This window comes from Motacilla alba, chromosome 8 (assembly GCF_015832195.1).
Source record: "Motacilla alba alba isolate MOTALB_02 chromosome 8, Motacilla_alba_V1.0_pri, whole genome shotgun sequence".
NCBI lineage: Eukaryota > Metazoa > Chordata > Aves > Passeriformes > Motacillidae > Motacilla > Motacilla alba.
Window position 1 is genome coordinate 22,328,468 of NC_052023.1, and position 16,892 is coordinate 22,345,359.

At 38.7% G+C, this 16,892-nt stretch overlaps 2 protein-coding genes across 6 annotated transcripts in view; both read left to right on the forward strand.

Annotated features, from left to right (window-relative positions):
• The window catches only part of ASPM (assembly factor for spindle microtubules), a 28,572-nt gene extending 22,391 nt beyond the window's left edge, over positions 1–6,181 (forward strand). The window contains exons 22-29 of the mRNA XM_038144363.1: positions 152–373; positions 880–1,029; positions 2,474–2,665; positions 3,113–3,305; positions 3,802–3,956; positions 4,512–4,688; positions 4,921–5,093; positions 5,172–6,181. Coding sequence (XP_038000291.1) covers positions 152–373; positions 880–1,029; positions 2,474–2,665; positions 3,113–3,305; positions 3,802–3,956; positions 4,512–4,688; positions 4,921–5,093; positions 5,172–5,277 — 1,368 coding nt within the window. The 3' untranslated portion in view covers positions 5,278–6,181. The remainder of the gene's footprint in view (positions 1–151; positions 374–879; positions 1,030–2,473; positions 2,666–3,112; positions 3,306–3,801; positions 3,957–4,511; positions 4,689–4,920; positions 5,094–5,171) is intronic.
• Positions 6,182–6,390: 209 nt separating this feature from the next.
• LOC119703896 (coagulation factor XIII B chain-like) lies at positions 6,391–16,879 on the forward strand. 5 transcript variants are annotated; one of them, XM_038144369.1, is made up of 13 exons: positions 6,391–6,507; positions 6,653–6,750; positions 7,804–8,004; positions 8,485–8,670; positions 9,099–9,275; positions 9,367–9,543; positions 10,721–10,891; positions 11,222–11,317; positions 11,863–12,045; positions 13,529–13,732; positions 14,094–14,276; positions 14,976–15,217; positions 16,021–16,879. In XM_038144369.1, the coding sequence occupies exons 2-12, from the start codon at positions 6,669–6,671 to the stop codon at positions 15,197–15,199; spliced, it is 1,884 nt and encodes a 627-aa protein (XP_038000297.1). In that variant the 5' UTR covers positions 6,391–6,507; positions 6,653–6,668; the 3' UTR covers positions 15,200–15,217; positions 16,021–16,879. The 5 variants fall into 5 exon arrangements, with proteins under 5 accessions (XP_038000297.1, XP_038000295.1, XP_038000296.1 ...); XM_038144367.1 differs by having other exon boundaries at positions 15,456–16,061; XM_038144368.1 differs by having other exon boundaries at positions 15,663–16,061.
• Positions 16,880–16,892: the final 13 nt, after the last annotated feature.

Consider the following 16,892-nt stretch of genomic DNA (forward strand, 5'->3'; position numbering starts at 1 on the left):
GCATTTAATATAAACTGCTACTGTATGAGTTTACTTGCCCTTCTCATTCCATTTTTGTTCTTATGATGGAAAAAACCCCCTAGAACTAAAAATAAATTTATATTGATTCTGACATGAATGACCAAATTTTAATTATCAGTGCATTCTTTAGTATCTTTTTCAGAAGCACCAGGCTGCATGTCTGATCCAAAAGGCATATAGAGGTTTCAAGGCAAGAAGGAAATTTGTTCAACAAAAAGCTGCTGCTGTAATTATCCAAAAACATCTGCGGGCTTGGCAGGAAGGCAGGCTTCAATTTATGAAATACAATAAGACTAGAAGAGCTGTCATTAAACTGCAAGCATTTATCCGGGGTTATTTAGTCAGGAAAAAGGTTGGTATAATTCAAATTAAAACTTTGCTTTGGATGTAAAGTATCTCTAGAGCTGTTTTACCATTAATTCTGACTGGCAAGGAGAGGAAAACTTGATTTCTTGGTGTTGAAATTAAGCTCTTGTTGGCTGCTTTGAGTATTGGTTTGGGTCAGAATAGATCAAACACAGTTTGAGCCTTTTCTTACAATTCTTTAGAACTAAAGTAGATTTTCACTCTTGGTGTTGTTTTAGCTTCTGAGATCTTTGTGGCTTACCTAATAATTGATAATTCTGCACACCTAGGCTTGCAGTGAAATTGTTCTCTGCCATGTATTGATGATGTTTCTTACAGTCATTTCTCTGTGTTACCATTTAAATTAGAGAGCTAGTACTGCAGAGTGGTAGCTTACTTTAGTTCTGAGGTGATTTTCAGTGTATTGCTGTGGACTATGTTCTTTGTGTGGACATCCAGCTACCTCAGAGTATGGAAATTAATGATGTTCCCCATTTTGTTTTCCTTCTACAGATTTCAGAACAGAAACAAAAGAAGAGACTTCTTTATTTTACAGCAGCTGCATATCATCATATCTCTGCAATTAAAATTCAAAGGGCCTACAGGCTTCACCTCACCTTAAAACTTGCACAAACACAGATCTCATCTGTTCTTATAATACAGGTTGGTCTGATTAAGGCTGAATGATTTGTGTAACAGTCTAACTTGTTTTCTATGAGCTAAGCTGTAGCATTAAGACAATGGAGTTCCTTTACATGTGAAAATAAAGCTAAATTATGGAGACAATGATTTATTAAATAATGCTGCTTATATACAGCTAAGCAAGCTCTGGAGGCTTAAGCGTTTTTAAAGCTGAGAAGGGATAGGAAAGTTTGTTTCCTTCAGACCATCAAGCTTGCTAAAGAAATCTGAGTGCTGTCTTAGCCTATTTCTTTATATACTGGAGCTAGAAAAGATCAGACACAACAACCTGTAAGGTTTGTGAAATGTAGAGCATCTCCTTACATGAACTTACCTTGGGATATTGTGATTTATTTGGTTGGATGCTTCTGATCTGCCAGTGGTATCAGAGCCTGGTGTAGGTTGCAGCATTTTAATAAAACCAGGTTTTACTTATCTAAAAACAAGATGAAAATCAGGTCTGTATTGCAGCACTACCAAATTGTAAAGCTTATTTGCAGGTCTCTGAACTAACCATTAGCTTAGTTCCAGTATGGGAAGCCAGCACTGGATAAATGGAAAGGCTGAAATGGGAGCTCTGAAATATCTGTTCTCTGGTCAAGGGTGCCATGGCAAACTTTGCCCTACTACTTCTCCATGTATACAAATCCGTTATTTCTCCCCATAAGTTAGATTTTCCCTTTAAGGCAAGAGAGAATGGATGGAAAGGGTTTTTTTGCTCTGATTTGGTACACAGTGCCCTGTCTCCCTTCTTTGTTTATAGAAGGGAAGAAACAGAGCTGAGAAATGAGGAAAGTAGAATGGTGGTTCTCCTTAAAAGCCAGCCAAGAGAGAACTCCTAGGATATAGTAATGCTGGACACAAGTATAAATTGGGAGATTTACATATATTATCTTTTGGTCAAACAGTTGGTCTGGATGATCATTGTGGGTCCCTTCTAACGGAAAGCCATTCTATCTATCCCCTCCTCTACCCTTCTCTCCTCAGAATGCTTCCCTAGTGCATCAAGGGAAATATAGATTGGATATTAGGAAAAAGTTTCTTACAGAAAGGAAAAGTTCTGGAATGGTCTGCCTGGGCAAATGGTGGAGTCACCATCCCTGGATGTGTTTAAAAAAAGACTGGATGTGGCCCTGGGTGCCATGGTTTAGTGGAGGTGTTGGGGCATGGGTTGGACTCTATGATCTTGAAGGTCTCTTCCAACCTGGTCATTCTGCGAATCTGTGAATTAGTGGCTCCCAGTTAAGATTTCATTCTGCAGTCTTGCATTTCAGCTGTCCAAGGCCAATCAGCGTCATAGAGGTTACTTATGACTGGTGATGTTTGTATTAAAACACTCACTTTTTATCAGTCTCATTTAGGGTGGGAAAAGGGAACCTAGGGGAAGAGTTCTAGATAAACAGAAGGGTGCTTTCATTTTAAACAGAGCTGGTTCCGAGCAAAACTGCAGCGAAGGAGATTTTTGGGAGATTACCAAAGAGTGGTGAGGTTACAGCGTGCGGTTCGAGGCTGGGTGACGCGCAGGAACCGCGCGGCCGCCGTCATCCAGAGAAACGTGCGGGCGTTCCTCGCCGCCAGGCGCAGCAGGAGACTTGCAGTGGGAATAATTAAATTTCAGGTAAACACCTCTTGTAAGAAAATAACAGGTTTGGGTTTGTTTATTTTTATTAGCTGTTGTTTTTTCTCAGGGGGTTTTGGGGAGAGGAACGATGTTTGCTTTGGTCAATGACTTTATTAGTGAAATTGCAAGCAAGTCAGCTGTGGTTTAGCCATGAAAGCTGAAGGCAAACAGATCATGAAGGAATACTAAGCAGATGATGGTTGAGATGACTTAGGTGGGAGTGTGTGTGGACTGAATATGCATGGATTTTTTTGCCTTTTGTCTTTGAAAGTCCAGTATTTGAAGATAAAGATAACCAAATGAACACCACATGTTAATGACTTGAAATTGAATGGCCAAGGTCGTTCAATACTTTGTCCAACTTGTGTAAAACTGATTTGGAACGGTGATAGAAGTTCAGTTGTATTATCTCTACAACTTTTTCTCTTTGTGGAATTTCTGTAGGCATTATGGAGGGGATATTATTGGAGAAAGATGACTGACACAGCAAAAACCAGAGCTTTAAGGCACAGTTTAGAAAAGGCCAATGAAAAGAGCAGAGAAGAAAACAAACTGGGCAACAGAACTGCAATTGCAATTGATCACCTTCTAAAATACAAACATCTCTCCTACATTCTTGCAGCACTAAAGCATCTTGGTGAGTATTTTGTTTTATTATAACTGATAGATTTTCAGAAGGATAAAAATTGGATTTTTTTTTTCAGCTGAGGAGAGTTCATAATGATATTTAGGCTTTCTGCATGATTATAAAATATGAGTGTTAGAGGGTATGATGGAGGGTTATTCAGACTAAAATTAGGTTATTAATTTAAGAACAGTATTTAAATGGTTATGTAGAGAAAGGAAATCCTGTATGATTGCTCTAATTTTCTGTCAGTCCTAGTAGTGCTATACCTAACATAAGTTTATTATAATTTTTACTATCAGTATATGTTCTCTGTGGATCATGTTGTCTTCTTAATGCTTAATCTAGAATATTAAAACTATTGCTTTAAAAACACTTTCTTAAATCAATAATTGCAGTTTTTACTTTGTACTTTTAGTTAAAAATAGAGAAAATCCTAGTTTGTAATTATTTTGCTTGAATTTCAGAGTTTTGTTTTCTCTTATTTGTTTTTCTTTAATTGTTTTAGAGGTTGCTACCAGGCTGTCCCCACTGTGTTGTGAAAATATGGCCCAGAGCAGAGCAATCTTCAGTGTTTTCCTTCTGATTCGAAGCTGCAACCGCAGTGTTCCATGCATGGATGTGATCAGATACTCAGTTCAGGTTCTACTCAATGTTTCAAAGGTAACTTGAATATTTTCTTTTGTAGATTTATAAGCAGTAGGCTACTTAATTCTAGTACTTGTTTAACCACAACATTTCTCAATAAATCTGGAGCAACAAAAGTAGTAGTTTTGAATAAAAATAGGTTCTGATTTTTCACTGTTGTTTTGAAACCAGTTATTTATTTACTTTGTAATAGTTATGTGAAGGGTTTTGGTGAAAAAATTATTTTGTGGCCTTAAGGCATTGCGAAGTATCACTAATATTTTTAAATTTCTCTCAAATGATTCTAATTTATTTCTTTATTATAAATATAGAATCAGATTCTATAGGTTTCTAAACAAGGGAGGAAGCACAAAAGGCACCTTTTTATAATCTGTTACAATTGTGTAAATACAGAAGTGATTTGTATTGCTTGGATACCAGTTCATCTACAAATTTGTTCATCTACGAATTTGTTCTAGGGGAGAACCTGGGCTTTGCTTTTTCCTCTAACCTCTAAATAGTAACCTGTAAACTAAGGATACTTTAAAGATCTGTCTATAGAAGCTCTCTCGTCTCTTTCTTGTTTAACAGTATGAAAGAACTACTCGAGCAGTTTATGAAGCTGAAAATTCTATAGATACTTTACTAGACCTACTGCAAATGTACAGAAGCAAAGCTGGGGACAAAGTTTCAGAGAAAGGAGGAAGCATTTTCACAAAGACCTGTTGTTTGCTGGCCATCCTTTCAAAGGACTCTAAAAGAGCTTTGGTAAGAACTAAATATTTTGGGGTTAATGGTTTAACATACTTTTCTTGCATGTTTTGGTGGTGGTTGTAATTTTTTTTCTCTCCCGTACTGGTTATGGCTGTAACAGTAATTTCAACTGAACTCTAGTTTAAAAAAATGAATTTCCAAAATGGTGAACACACTCATATTTTCTTTATTTAAGCTGCTTTTGAACTTGCAGTATTGACCGTGTGCTGTTATCACCTTTCCTCAGGAAATCCGAGGCATGCCGAGGACTGTTTCTTGCATCCAGAGCCTCTATAAGCTCACGGCTCGGAAACACAGGATGGATGCAGAGAGAACACTTGTGAAGCAGAAAACAAACACTGCCTTAGGTGGGAGCTCCTCTGTTCCAGTCACTCCTCTAAGAATAAAAACAGTTTCAAGGTAAGTGCTTAAAAATTAGTCTTCTATTTCTGCTGTGACATTGAAATATTTTAATGCAAGCCACTAATCTTTTCACAGGATTAAACCAGACTGGGTCTTGAGGAAAGATAACATGCAAGAAGTCGTGGATCCTCTGCAAGCAATTCTGATGGTGATGGACACGCTTGGTATTGCCTACTACTGAAATGTAAATGATGTATAGGAAGATATATTTGTACAGTATGTATGTAGTAAATGGATAAATGATTTTTTTTAAAAAAGCACAAAAGTGTTAAACTACCGTCGGAAATGTTTTTTTCAGATTAACATTAACATTTTGGTAACTTCTTGTATTGCATACAGTTTTGAAAACCTATTTTGTACTATCAAAAGCAATTGTACAATAAAATCAATCAACTGGATTTTACTGGAAATTTCACTGGTGCAGTAATATATTTTTGTCCCACAACTGTGAATATTACAAATGGGATTCTTCACTCTGATTAGATATTGTAGAATTCTATTAAAAGCAGCTGTTTGTGGGGGGCAGTAATGTCTGATCTAGAGAGGTGTAGAAAGGGAGGCTTGGGCTGTGGATTTCAAAACTGGCTGGTTTTGGGGAGCTTGAGTCTACTGTAGTAATGTCTTGAGGGATCATGTATGGCAGCAAGAAAAGAAAATACAATTTCTCTGGTTTGAAAACATTGCAAGATAGCGATGGAACAACGGGGTGTTGTAAGGGTGAATTTAGAACTTCTGACCTGGCATGTTGAAGAAGGTGATGTGTGAGTTTTCTTCCTATCAAGTGAGCAATACATACAAGCATGCATCTCCTCTGGCTGAAGAGATTGTGTTCATCACAGCATTCCCTGTTCATTCAGTTCTCTTCTGCATTCTCAGAATTGCATTTTCTCAGAGAAAGGCCAAGATAATGCAAATTGTAAAATTATACCCTCCTCTTCCCAAATTTAAGCATTATATCTCTAATGATGCTAAATCATCTAATAGCTATTAGTCAGTGAGGTAACTGTAAATTATGTTCTTTGTTTTTTTGGTTTGTTTTTTTTTTTTTAAATACTTGGAAGAAGCTTGCTCTATTCAACACAACTCAGATAATAATAGTGGCTATATTGTTCATGTAAGAAATTCCAAAATCATGAATATCTATACCATGCAACTGCCTGATTTACTCAGGGGCTAGGCTGGAGGATGGGGGAATTGTCTATTTCCTCTGATTTCAGCCAAGGTAAATAATCTGATAAGAGAATGCCCTTTACACTTAACTTAACTTGGGACTCTGGAGGTTGTGAGTGGAACAGTAATCAGCAAGCTTAAATAGTTCCATAAGCTCATTGCCTGATTTCACTGTAAAATGATAAATTCCAGGTGGCAAAGCATGTCAAATGAAGTAGAATCCTGCCAGTCTGGTGCTAAGGTATTTGGAGAACTGATATAAATGAAAATGGTTTTTCCACTGAATTAACTTGTTACAAAATACCATAGACATTAAGGCATTTGTTGAATACCTTTGAAAATTCAGTTAATTATTTACAAAAGTAATACTTAGGGAGTTTTCACAGGTGGTGGAAACTGTAGATGGAGACAGCAAAGAAGATGAGATTTAAAAGCTATTTTATCTTCCTAGTTGTGGTGTGTACAAGGAAACTCTTTGCAGAAGGTAAATACTCTGAATTTTATTGTACATTGAATCTAGAGTATGCAGTCTTGGTAACTTAAATGCAATGTCTTTCATCTCTTTACTGAGTAAACACTGCTTTTTAAATTTAAATCCAATTCTGTTGTGACATGGCTGATTCCTGTCTAAACCTCAAAGCTGTCATATTGAAATGTTCAGTCTTTGGTTCAGAAGAAATTCCTTTAGGAATGTTGTACTATTAGAATATCTACTCTTTCAAATTTGGTACTATTAAAACATTTCATGTCTTGAAGTGCCTTGGGGATTGAAGTATTTTTCACTTTGTTACAAAGCAAAATATTGGAAGTTAAATGGAACCTGCAGAAGTTAATGTAGGGTAGTCCTGCATTTTTCTATCCCTGTTTTCAGCACTGATTTCTTCTTTTGGTTGTTGTTTTTGGGTTTTGTTATTTTGGAGTTTCTTAGGTAACCTAATGTCATATTCAGCACTACTCCTTAAAAAGGTTTTCTCCTGTTACTGGGCATTGTTGTTTTGGGTTTTTTTTAATTGCCATTTTGCTTGTTATTTCCTTAATCTCCATTTCTTGCTTCTTTTCTGTTGACTGTTCTTAAATTCCCTTTCTTAAGCAAGCCTAACTCCTATATTGCCTCCTAGCAGCTTATCTTACTTTTCTGGTAACATTTTCTGAATTAAGGAGCTGAGGCACTGCTAATCCTGACACTTGTCACTGAATTTTACGGTAGGCATTGGTGTGTTTGTGCAGCAAAGGGTTCTCATGTTTCTGGGCAAAATAGAGTAAAATGAAGGTGTCCTGCATCAGTTTTCTCCAGTTCACATTAGGAGGTTTTATTCTACAGCTGATATTCTTGTGAACCCTAAGAGCAAAAGCTGATAAAACTGTAGTATTTATTCATTTCAGCAGGTCTCAAAAGGCCCTTCATGCTTGTAAATATTCAGAATTTCATTCTTGTTTGAAAGCCTGAATCAGTCAAGCTGATATTAGATAAGTTAATGCAAAAACATTCATATCTGGGTTGAAATTTGTAGTGGGAAATGTACTGATCTTTTTGCAGATATACCTTGTGACTTGCCACAGATAGAAAATGGAAACCTTGCCCAGTACTATTACAGTTTCAAAAGTTACTATTTCCCAATGAATAAAGGAAAAAAGCTCTCCTATTCTTGTATGGTTGGTTACACAACTGAAAGTGGGACTCAAGATGGAAGAATAACTTGTACAGCAAAAGGATGGTCTCCAGTGCCACAATGCTACAGTGAGTTAGCTTTATTCATCCCCTCATTGCTTCCAGCAGGAGCATTTCCTGGCTGGTTTTCCTGGGACATAGAGGAAAAAAAGCTGCTTAACAGAAGGGATAAAATGTATTATTTACGTTGAGACTACATAAGTTTATATTTGGAATATTTTTACAATAATACATATTTTAAGGGCATTTACCCATTTATATTTTTTTATAAGAATATAAAGTTTTCCAGTTTTCTTAGTCTGAGAAAACTATTGATTTTCCCTTAGATGTGTAACTTCTTGAGTCTCCCTAGCTCTAGATCCCTTGGCTGTATTCCATGTGGTTACCATGTGGGGGTTTGATGTATAGTTTGATGATTGGAGCAGAGTTTCTTCAATAGGTTGAGAAAGTCAGATTAGACCAGTATAGCTACAAACCCCTTCTTTTGCTTGCAGGAGAACAAAAATATTCCATTCTTTCTTTCTAACCAAGCTGTCTTCTTTCCTTCAGGAAAATGCACCAAGCCTGTTTTGGAAAATGGCTCTTTTTACAGTACAGAAATGGACTTCAAAATCCATGAGAAATTGCAATACAAATGTAATCCAGGCTACCACACCCCAAGTGGGGCCACTGAAGATACAGTGCAGTGTCAGCCACAAGGATGGTCCTTCCAGCCAAGCTGTACTAAAACACTTGGTAGTGTTCTGCCTTTTTCTCCTTTCTAATCTGTTGCAGAAGTATATAATTCCCCTGTCCTTTCTGTACCTGTGGGGCCAAGCTGCCTATGACAGGCTGTCATTTAAGTGCTCCTAAAGCAGGTTCTCAGCTGTACCTCTGGGGAAAAACTTGTCAGGTTTCACATGCTGCTGGTTTTGTGCGTTTGTAAAATGATACATGTAAAGTGAATCAGTAGAGATTAAATCACACTGTTTCAAAGAAATCCATTCCCATACAAACTTTCTGTTCCAAATGATGAGTGGAAAACTTGTGCCAACACCTGCATTTGTAGTTATTCATCATTTTGGCTGGGCTATGGCCACTTTGAAAGTGTATCTAAGGGAAGCTTTGGAATACTCCCAGCAAAAAGAGCAGTTAACATCACGCCTGTGCTTTCTTTGTTTGAGAGTCGTGCCAGGTGCCCCGGTTAGAGCACGGCAGCTACTCCGGGGCGGCGCGGGAGGTGCGGCCGAACGGGACGCTGCGGTACCGCTGCCAGCCGGGATATCGCAGCGCCGACGGGAGCGCCGCCGAGACCGCGCTGTGCCTGCGCCACGGCTGGGCCCGGGCCCCCAGCTGCACCAGTACGTCAGCCTGGAGACTCCTCCACTGACACGGGAAATCCACCTGCTGCAGGGAGCCTGCTGCGTTTTCACTGCTGTGTTGTCTTCCCAGGGATAACTTGCTCCACCTTGAGTGAAGTAGCTCATGGAGGTTTCTATCCTGTGAAGCAAGCCTATGAAGAAGGAGATGTCGTTCACTTTTTCTGTGACAAACACTATTCTGTCACCGGATTTGACTTAATTCAATGCTATAATTTTGGGTGGTATCCAGACCCTCCAGTGTGTGAAGGTACCCTGCTTTTATAGTTTTACTGTGTCAAATTCTTAGAGAAAAGCTCATACCTTCTTTCAAGAAATGCTTTATGAATACAAAATAAAAATACAGTTTGTAGCCTAAATGTAAATCAAGTGTTAGTCAAAGGGCAGGGAGCCAAGGCAGCAGGAAGGGGAGGCAATGGTAATTGGAACTACATTTCAGTGAACTCTAACAGCAGGACAGATACTGTCTCTTACTGTTGCCTGTCCAAGTTGTATCTCAGAGAAGCAGGTATCAACAGTTAGAGGGAATTTGTTTGACCCTGAAGCTCAATAAACTGTTCAGAATACATGAAGGATTAAGCAGGCCTGCTTACTCCTGCCTTGTGGGATGAGGATGTACCTCTTGAGAGGCATTAAAGTTTGTAGTGAGGTCCTCCTTAGCTTGTGGTACTTTTCAGAGTTATACAGCCTCCCCAGGCTTTACTTGTTTTGAACAGATTAAATAAAAGGCTGTCCTGAGGACAGAAACACACCTTTAGCAATTGCTATCACTTCCCCAGTCCCTGGGGGATAATGGAGAGTCTCAGTAAAGAAAGTTCCAGAATAATGAAAGGTGAACCAGTTGAGATATAGAACAGAGCAGGAAGCAGCACAAAACAGCCTTTACTACAGCTTAGACTCCAGCCCTGTGTTTATTCTCATGACACTTCAGGAACTTTTCTTGAGTGAGTGCAGAGAAGGTGGAGATGCTAAGGAAGATGAAAACAAGGCCTAAATCTACTTTTGAGGATACAGTAATCACAAACTTAATTTGGAGATAGGAAATGGGCTATGGTTATTGCTTCTTCTGTAGCATTAGAATTAATACATAATCTGCTTTAAATATTATATGAATGGAGGGTATGGGAAATCTCTATTTCCTGGAGTCCTACAAAGAACATTTTATTAAGTCTCTGTGGAGAAATTACAAATTTGTTTATAGCAGTACAATGACATAGTACTTCTGTTTTATATTTGTGTAATGCAAAATCCCTCGTTGGTTTGGGTCTCCCATTGTATTAGGAAAATTAAGAAAATTTTATTAAGAAATTACTCCAGCTCAGCCAAAAAAAAGCCTTTTGAGTGATAGGCTGCATTGTGTATGGTAAGCTTAATTGTGTATGTGGTTTTGGTAAGAGAGAAAACAATATGCAATTTTTTATTTTCAGATGTAAAAAAGAAATGTCCTCCACCACCACTCCCTCATGGCCATATCAGCAGAACCCGAAGAACATATCATAATGGAGACAAAGTTAATGTACAGTGTACCTTGGGAAGGAGAGGATCCGAGGAAATCCAGTGTGAAGGGGGAAAATGGACATCACCCTCTATCTGTATTGGTGAGTTACTTCTGTGGAGGCTGACAACTGAACTGAAATGATGCTTCAACCCATGCCTTAATTTTCTAGAGTGTCTCAGTTTCTGTATCTGCAAAACTTCATCCTTCCTCTCTTAAAAGGCTTGAGAGGCAAAGTGATGCATATTTTGCAGGCAATCTGTGGTTCCCAGATTAAGAAGGATGAACTAGGTGAATTCAGCTGCCACCTGTGACATCTTCCCTGGAAAACTGGGATTATTACATTTTACAGTGCATCATGTCTGTCTGTTTTAGTACTTTAGAACGAGCTGTATCTGTGAAAACTGGTTCTGAGTCTCTGCTCTGGTTACAGGAGCTGTGGATAAACAGGAATCTGGGACAGCACCACCACCACTCGAGGCAGATGCAGAAATAAGGACAAGCCAAACACATCACAATGAAGATATGAGTAGGTGAACATTGCTCTTCTTTTTAGAAGGGACTCTCCCATCCAAATGTAGCCATTTGATGACTACTTTTATTCTTTTGCTATAGGACAGTTCCTTATTCTTTAAAATGCTTGCATGGGCTACAGATGTCAATGTAGCCAATAAATAAAAGTGCATTGTTGCTTATTTCTAAAGTACACCAATAAGCCTGCTCTGTATTTGTAATTTTTATTTCATACAGAGCATTTACTTTCAGTCATTTTGTACCCTTTAGGATTATTTGGACATGCAAATTCATGAGTATTTTGTTGTTCCTTTGATTAATATTTACAAGGAGGGTTTTTTTGAACCACACATAGATGAAACATTTCAAGTAACAAATAAGATGGTCTACATCACATAAAAAGAACTAATTTGTATTGAGTGTAAACCAGCAAGAGTCAAAAATAGGCATGTATGTAAAGTGTGGAGGGAAATAAAATGCATGTCAGCAATTCAAAAAGGCAAGTGTTAATATGTTGTAATCTAATCAAGATCTAATTGCCTTTCTCTCTACCCATATCAGAAATGCAGCAAGACTGTGCCTCTCCACCTGTGATTAAAAATGGTGCTGTCCTGGGCCCATTATTGGCAAGTTACAAAAATGGTTCCTGGGTAGAATATGGTTGTCAGCATTACCACTTTTTGGATGGGCCCAGTACTGTTTATTGTCACCTTGGAAACTGGACAGAACTACCAACCTGCTTAGGTAAGTCTTGGAAGGAAAAGCAAGGTTTGTTTGTCATATATAATATAAAAAGGGAAAATTGGGAGGAACCTCTGAATAATCTTTTCATTACCATCTTTTCTCTTTTGTTGGAGTTAATACAGATTCCAGAAATATGAGCATGAACCAAAATTAAATTTTTAGCAGGCCTTTCCTGCTGGGTGTCCTCTGGCCTGTTCTTAAAACCACCCAATTAAATAGATTCTTCTGTTTCCTGAGTGAGCTATTCTAGTTTATAGAATTCCTGGGAGGATTCTCCAATTTCTTTCCTCCATATTGTCCATCAGTTAATTTCTTCCTGTCTTTCAATAGATGATTAGAAGGAATGGTGTGGCCATTCCCAAAATGGCTTTTAGATACAATTAACAAAGAATTAGCAATGGCTTCTTGGACTTTTGTTTTTAAACTTTCAGGCTTTTTTTTTTTTTTTTAATTATGTGTCATTATATCTGTTGTTTCATGCTGGTGTGGACTTCCAAATTTTTCTGTGCTGCTTTTATGTATGCTGCTGAAAACAATGTATAGAACTCCCACTAGAAAATTACCAGTGCTAGCAGGAATACAAACAAGAGTTGTTTGTTTATCTTTCCTTCCTTCCTCTAATGAAATAATTAAATTTTACTAACATCCTGTGTTAAATTGGCTCACCTCTCAGTTTGTAATCTACCATGAAAATGAAAATACACAATCAGTTCAGTTTTAATTGCATATTTCTAAATGAACAGAAGTTACCTCATCTAGACTTCATCTAGAAAGGTCCAGGTCAGCATTTTTGGATCTGAGTACTCAAATTTAACAAATCCTGTGAAATAATGAGATCTCACTTCCTGTGAGCATTATTTGTCTCGTTAGCATCCCAATAAGCCCATCATCCTTTGCATGTTTTCTGAGATTTCTTTTACACACTCACCTAAATGGACCAGAAAGAGCACATGCAGATGTTAGCTTCAGGAAAATTCCTGAAGGTGAATTTGGTGTTACACTGAGCTTCAGGAAAATTCCATGTGAACTTGGTGTTACCCCGCTGTCAACAGACTGCCAATAACTGAGTTCTCCTTGCCTTTCTGTCAGCAAAGCATCAGTAAGGGCCTTTATCAGCCAATGATTCTCATGGAACTTGTAGAAACTTATTTTTGTAGGCTTTATTGACGTTGAACAGTGGTTTCAGCAGTTAACGAGGTTAATCATCTAATGGAAAGCTACACTCCCCAGTGTGATCCTGGCACTGGGTTTCAAGAACCTGTCACAAAGCATCCATTCCTTTTGCACGTGTTTGGTTTTTGTTGTCACTTCAGACCATTTCTTTCCATTTGCCATTTTTTTGTGCCACTGTAGTTCTTTGTCTTGCAAGATTCAGAAGCATTTTGGAATTATTGACATGGGGTTCTCTTTCTTCACTCCTACAAAAGGGAGCTAAGAAACCAGTTAAGGTGGCTTTTTATCAAAATACACTTTTATTTCCTAGAACCATGTACTCTTAATACCACTGATATGGACAGCAACAACTTAACATTGAAATGGAGACGGGAAGAATTAGTTTTCCTCCATGGAGATCTCGTAGAGTTTGAATGTAAACAGGGATATAGTTTTCTCCAGACTGCCATTGCATCTCCTGGGAGGACACAGTGTGACCAAGGCAGACTGAATTATCCAAAATGTGTTATTCAAGGTAAAGCAGTAATTTTTTTATTGCAGTTTTAATTAATCAATCTTAGACCTATTTAGAAATTATTTGCTTTGCTTTTAGTGTGGGCCTGGAGCCTGTTGTAAATAATCAGTGCTTAGGGTTCAACAATACAGATGCACAAGGCAGCTATATTGTTGAATATAGCCAAGCTTGGAAAAGTGATGCACCTTCCTTTGCTGTGCAGGGCTGTAGAAGGGAGGGGGAAGCTCTGCTCTGAGCCCAGGAAACTGAAAGCTCTGTAGAAAGAGAGCTGTAAAAAGAAAGCCTTCGTGTTCATTTAATTCATGAGAAAGCAGTCAATTTGTTAGTTTCTTATTATTAAATGTTTCTATTGTTGTTGCAGCTGCTACAGAAAAATGTGGCTCTCCACCCACTATTGCAAATGGAGCTCTTACTGTCCCAGCACTGCCCCAGTATGACAGTGGCTCTTCAGTTCAGTATATTTGTTCTGACTATCATTTTTTGCAAGGCTCTGAGAGGATCTACTGCTCTGAAGGACAATGGACCTCGCCACCAGTTTGTATAGGTAGGTGTGATAAACAAGATAAAGAAGAACTTATTTTTCTATATAATTCATAGCCTCAAGGAAGTGGTAGCCTGGTAGACCTGGAAGGGGCCATCTAGTCCAGTCCCCTGCAATGAGCAGGGTTGCTCAGAGCCCTGTCCAGCCCGACCTTGGCCTTTCCCAGGAAAGGGGCAACCACTGCCTTTCTGGGAAAAGGGAAAATAGGGAACACTGTTCCAGTGTTTCACCACTCTCACTGGTGGCAATGATTTCCTTATGTCTAGGCTGAATCTACCCTCTTGTAGTTTAAAACCATAACCCCTTGTCCTAGTGCTCCAGGCCCTACTGAGAAGTCTGTCTTCATGTTTCTTATAAGCTCCTTTTAGGCTCTGGAAGGGTGCAATGAGGTCTCCCTGGATCCTTCTTTTTGCCAGGCTGAACAACCCCAATTGTCTCTAAAATCAGATCCTTATAATTTATGAATTGAGTGTTGTCAGCTAGAACTTTAAAGTCTCAATTTCCGTGTCTTCAGTGACATATGAAAGTTTAAATAGACGCAAGTTAAGCTCAGCTGGTGGTTTTTTAATTTCCTTAACTATGATATGCCTGCAGTATAATAAGACAATAGGAAATAATTAGCAGTTTTAGTGTAGCCCGGTCAAAATAGTCTGTTCCAAAAGGAATCAATTTATTAGCAGTGATCAAGTCTCTCTTTTTTAGAGCCGTGTACTTTGTCAAAAACTGAAATGGAGAAGAATAATGTGCTGCTGCAAGCATTCTATGCAGACCAAGTTTACTTTTACCATGGGGATTATATTGGATTTTACTGTAAACAGAACCATTTTGGAGCAGAATCTGGCACAACATTATTTCAAGTACAGTGTGAGAGAGGACAGCTGGCATATCCAAGGTGTGTTGAAAGAGGAAAGCAAGTATGGACTTGAGGAAAGCCCACAGGAAAGGTATGTATGTGTTCTTTATCTCTTATTAGCAGGTGAATTAGGGGGGCCTCGTGTTCTCCAGGTTGCTCCACTCAGCTTTGGGAAATGAGTGTTGAGTCTGAGCTGGAGGATGGAAGGGAAAGGCCTTTGTGGGGTGAGGATGAGCAGTGCAGCACAGGGATGCAATACTGGCATAGACAATGAAAAAGCTGGAGGAAGGACTTGTACATCTCAATGGCACTCATGTCTCCCTTCACAGGTAAGGAGCCTCTAAAGGACTGAACTTGAGGAACAATATGAACCAGCAAATAGAAAAAAAGTTTTTAAGGGATCTGTAAAACTATTTGAAACCTAAAAGCATACAAATTGACTGATAAGTTAGTTTTTTAAAAAACTATTTTAAGAATATTAAAATCCAAGTACTTGGTATGATTTCCTATGACACTTAAATATTGATACTCTTAAGGGTCTGCCTGAGAACAAGTGTGACTACAGCTATGAAGAAAATCCAGGACTATGGACAAAGTTTGCCTTGCACCCATTTTAGTCTGTTTAAATATAAAAGCCACTCTAAGGGTGTCTTCTGTCTTTTATGTCTAAACTCATCAGTCTGTGAAATCATAGCATGTATGGTGCTCTGTATGGGTTTCCAAGGCTTTTGCAACAGTTACATGAATGAATAAAACAGAAGAAGAAATGAAAGCATTCATAAATAGACAAATTCTACTTATTTAGTCAAAACCCAGCCAACAACTAGGTGGAAAAAAAAATTGATAAAAATACTTTGCACAGTGCATATAACAGCAATACCCTTCCTCTTACAGAGAAAACTGGAGCAAAAGGAATTAAAAAGCCCTTGGTGGAACAGCTGTTGGAAGTAGAATTCATTTACCCCCATCACTTGCTCTAGATGTACACACAACACTGGCTGTGTGGCTGTAAGCACAGGACAGGAGCAGGGGCATTTGCAGACATGAAGGCAGCAGCTTGTTGATGAACCTTGAGGCAAAGAACACATCAAACACTCAAGCTTCATGTGGGGCTGCTGCCCCATCTGTCTGTTTTAGTGACATGCCACATTTTCTTATTGATTTTTTTAATCCTAGTGTAGCAATAGAATACCTTCTTGAGACCCTTGCTGTCCCTTGTAAGTGCCACTCTGAGCTTCAGCTTTTCTGGCATTTCCATACAAGCCACATCAATGCCATGGACAGCTCACTGTGGAGCCAGTTTTTGCCTCAATCCCCTATACATTAATTTTTTTTTCTGCTTCAGCGATCTCTGTGCAGTCTCTGATGTGTGTTTTTCCTCCTGAAGATGAGAACTGAGTAATCTTGTGCTTGCAGGATTCTTGTGCTTCAAGACCTATAAGCTTTTTCTGGACTCCTGTTTTACCTAAGTAAGTTGAAGTGTGCTCCCCTAAGGTGTAGGATTTGTACTCTGGTACTTGCTTTTTTCTCTCCCTTCTGAATCTAGGAGTGCATTAGCACATGGCTACCACAGCCAGGCTGCCACTGATTTCCACAAGCACTTTCTCCTTGTTTGTGAAGGGCAGATGGGGCTGGGGGTGGCACAGACTGGCCTATCCAGGACCTGGACCAGGAACTAGTCCCCACCTTCACCTAGAAATCCCATTTACTTGCACACCCACATCTTGCCTTTGTAGGCAAGTCCCCCACAAAAACTGGTTCTGGCT

Excerpts from the sequence above, each read along its gene's own strand:
- LOC119703896 (XM_038144369.1), top strand. The coding sequence starts at position 6,669 with ATGGAGACAGCAAAGAAGATGAGATTTAAAAGCTATTTTATCTTCCTA. Across the intron at positions 11,318-11,862 it reads ACATCACAATGAAGATATGA|AAATGCAGCAAGACTGTGCC; the intron begins GTAGGTGAACAT and ends TACCCATATCAG. Across the intron at positions 14,277-14,975 it reads CTCGCCACCAGTTTGTATAG|AGCCGTGTACTTTGTCAAAA; the intron begins GTAGGTGTGATA and ends TCTCTTTTTTAG.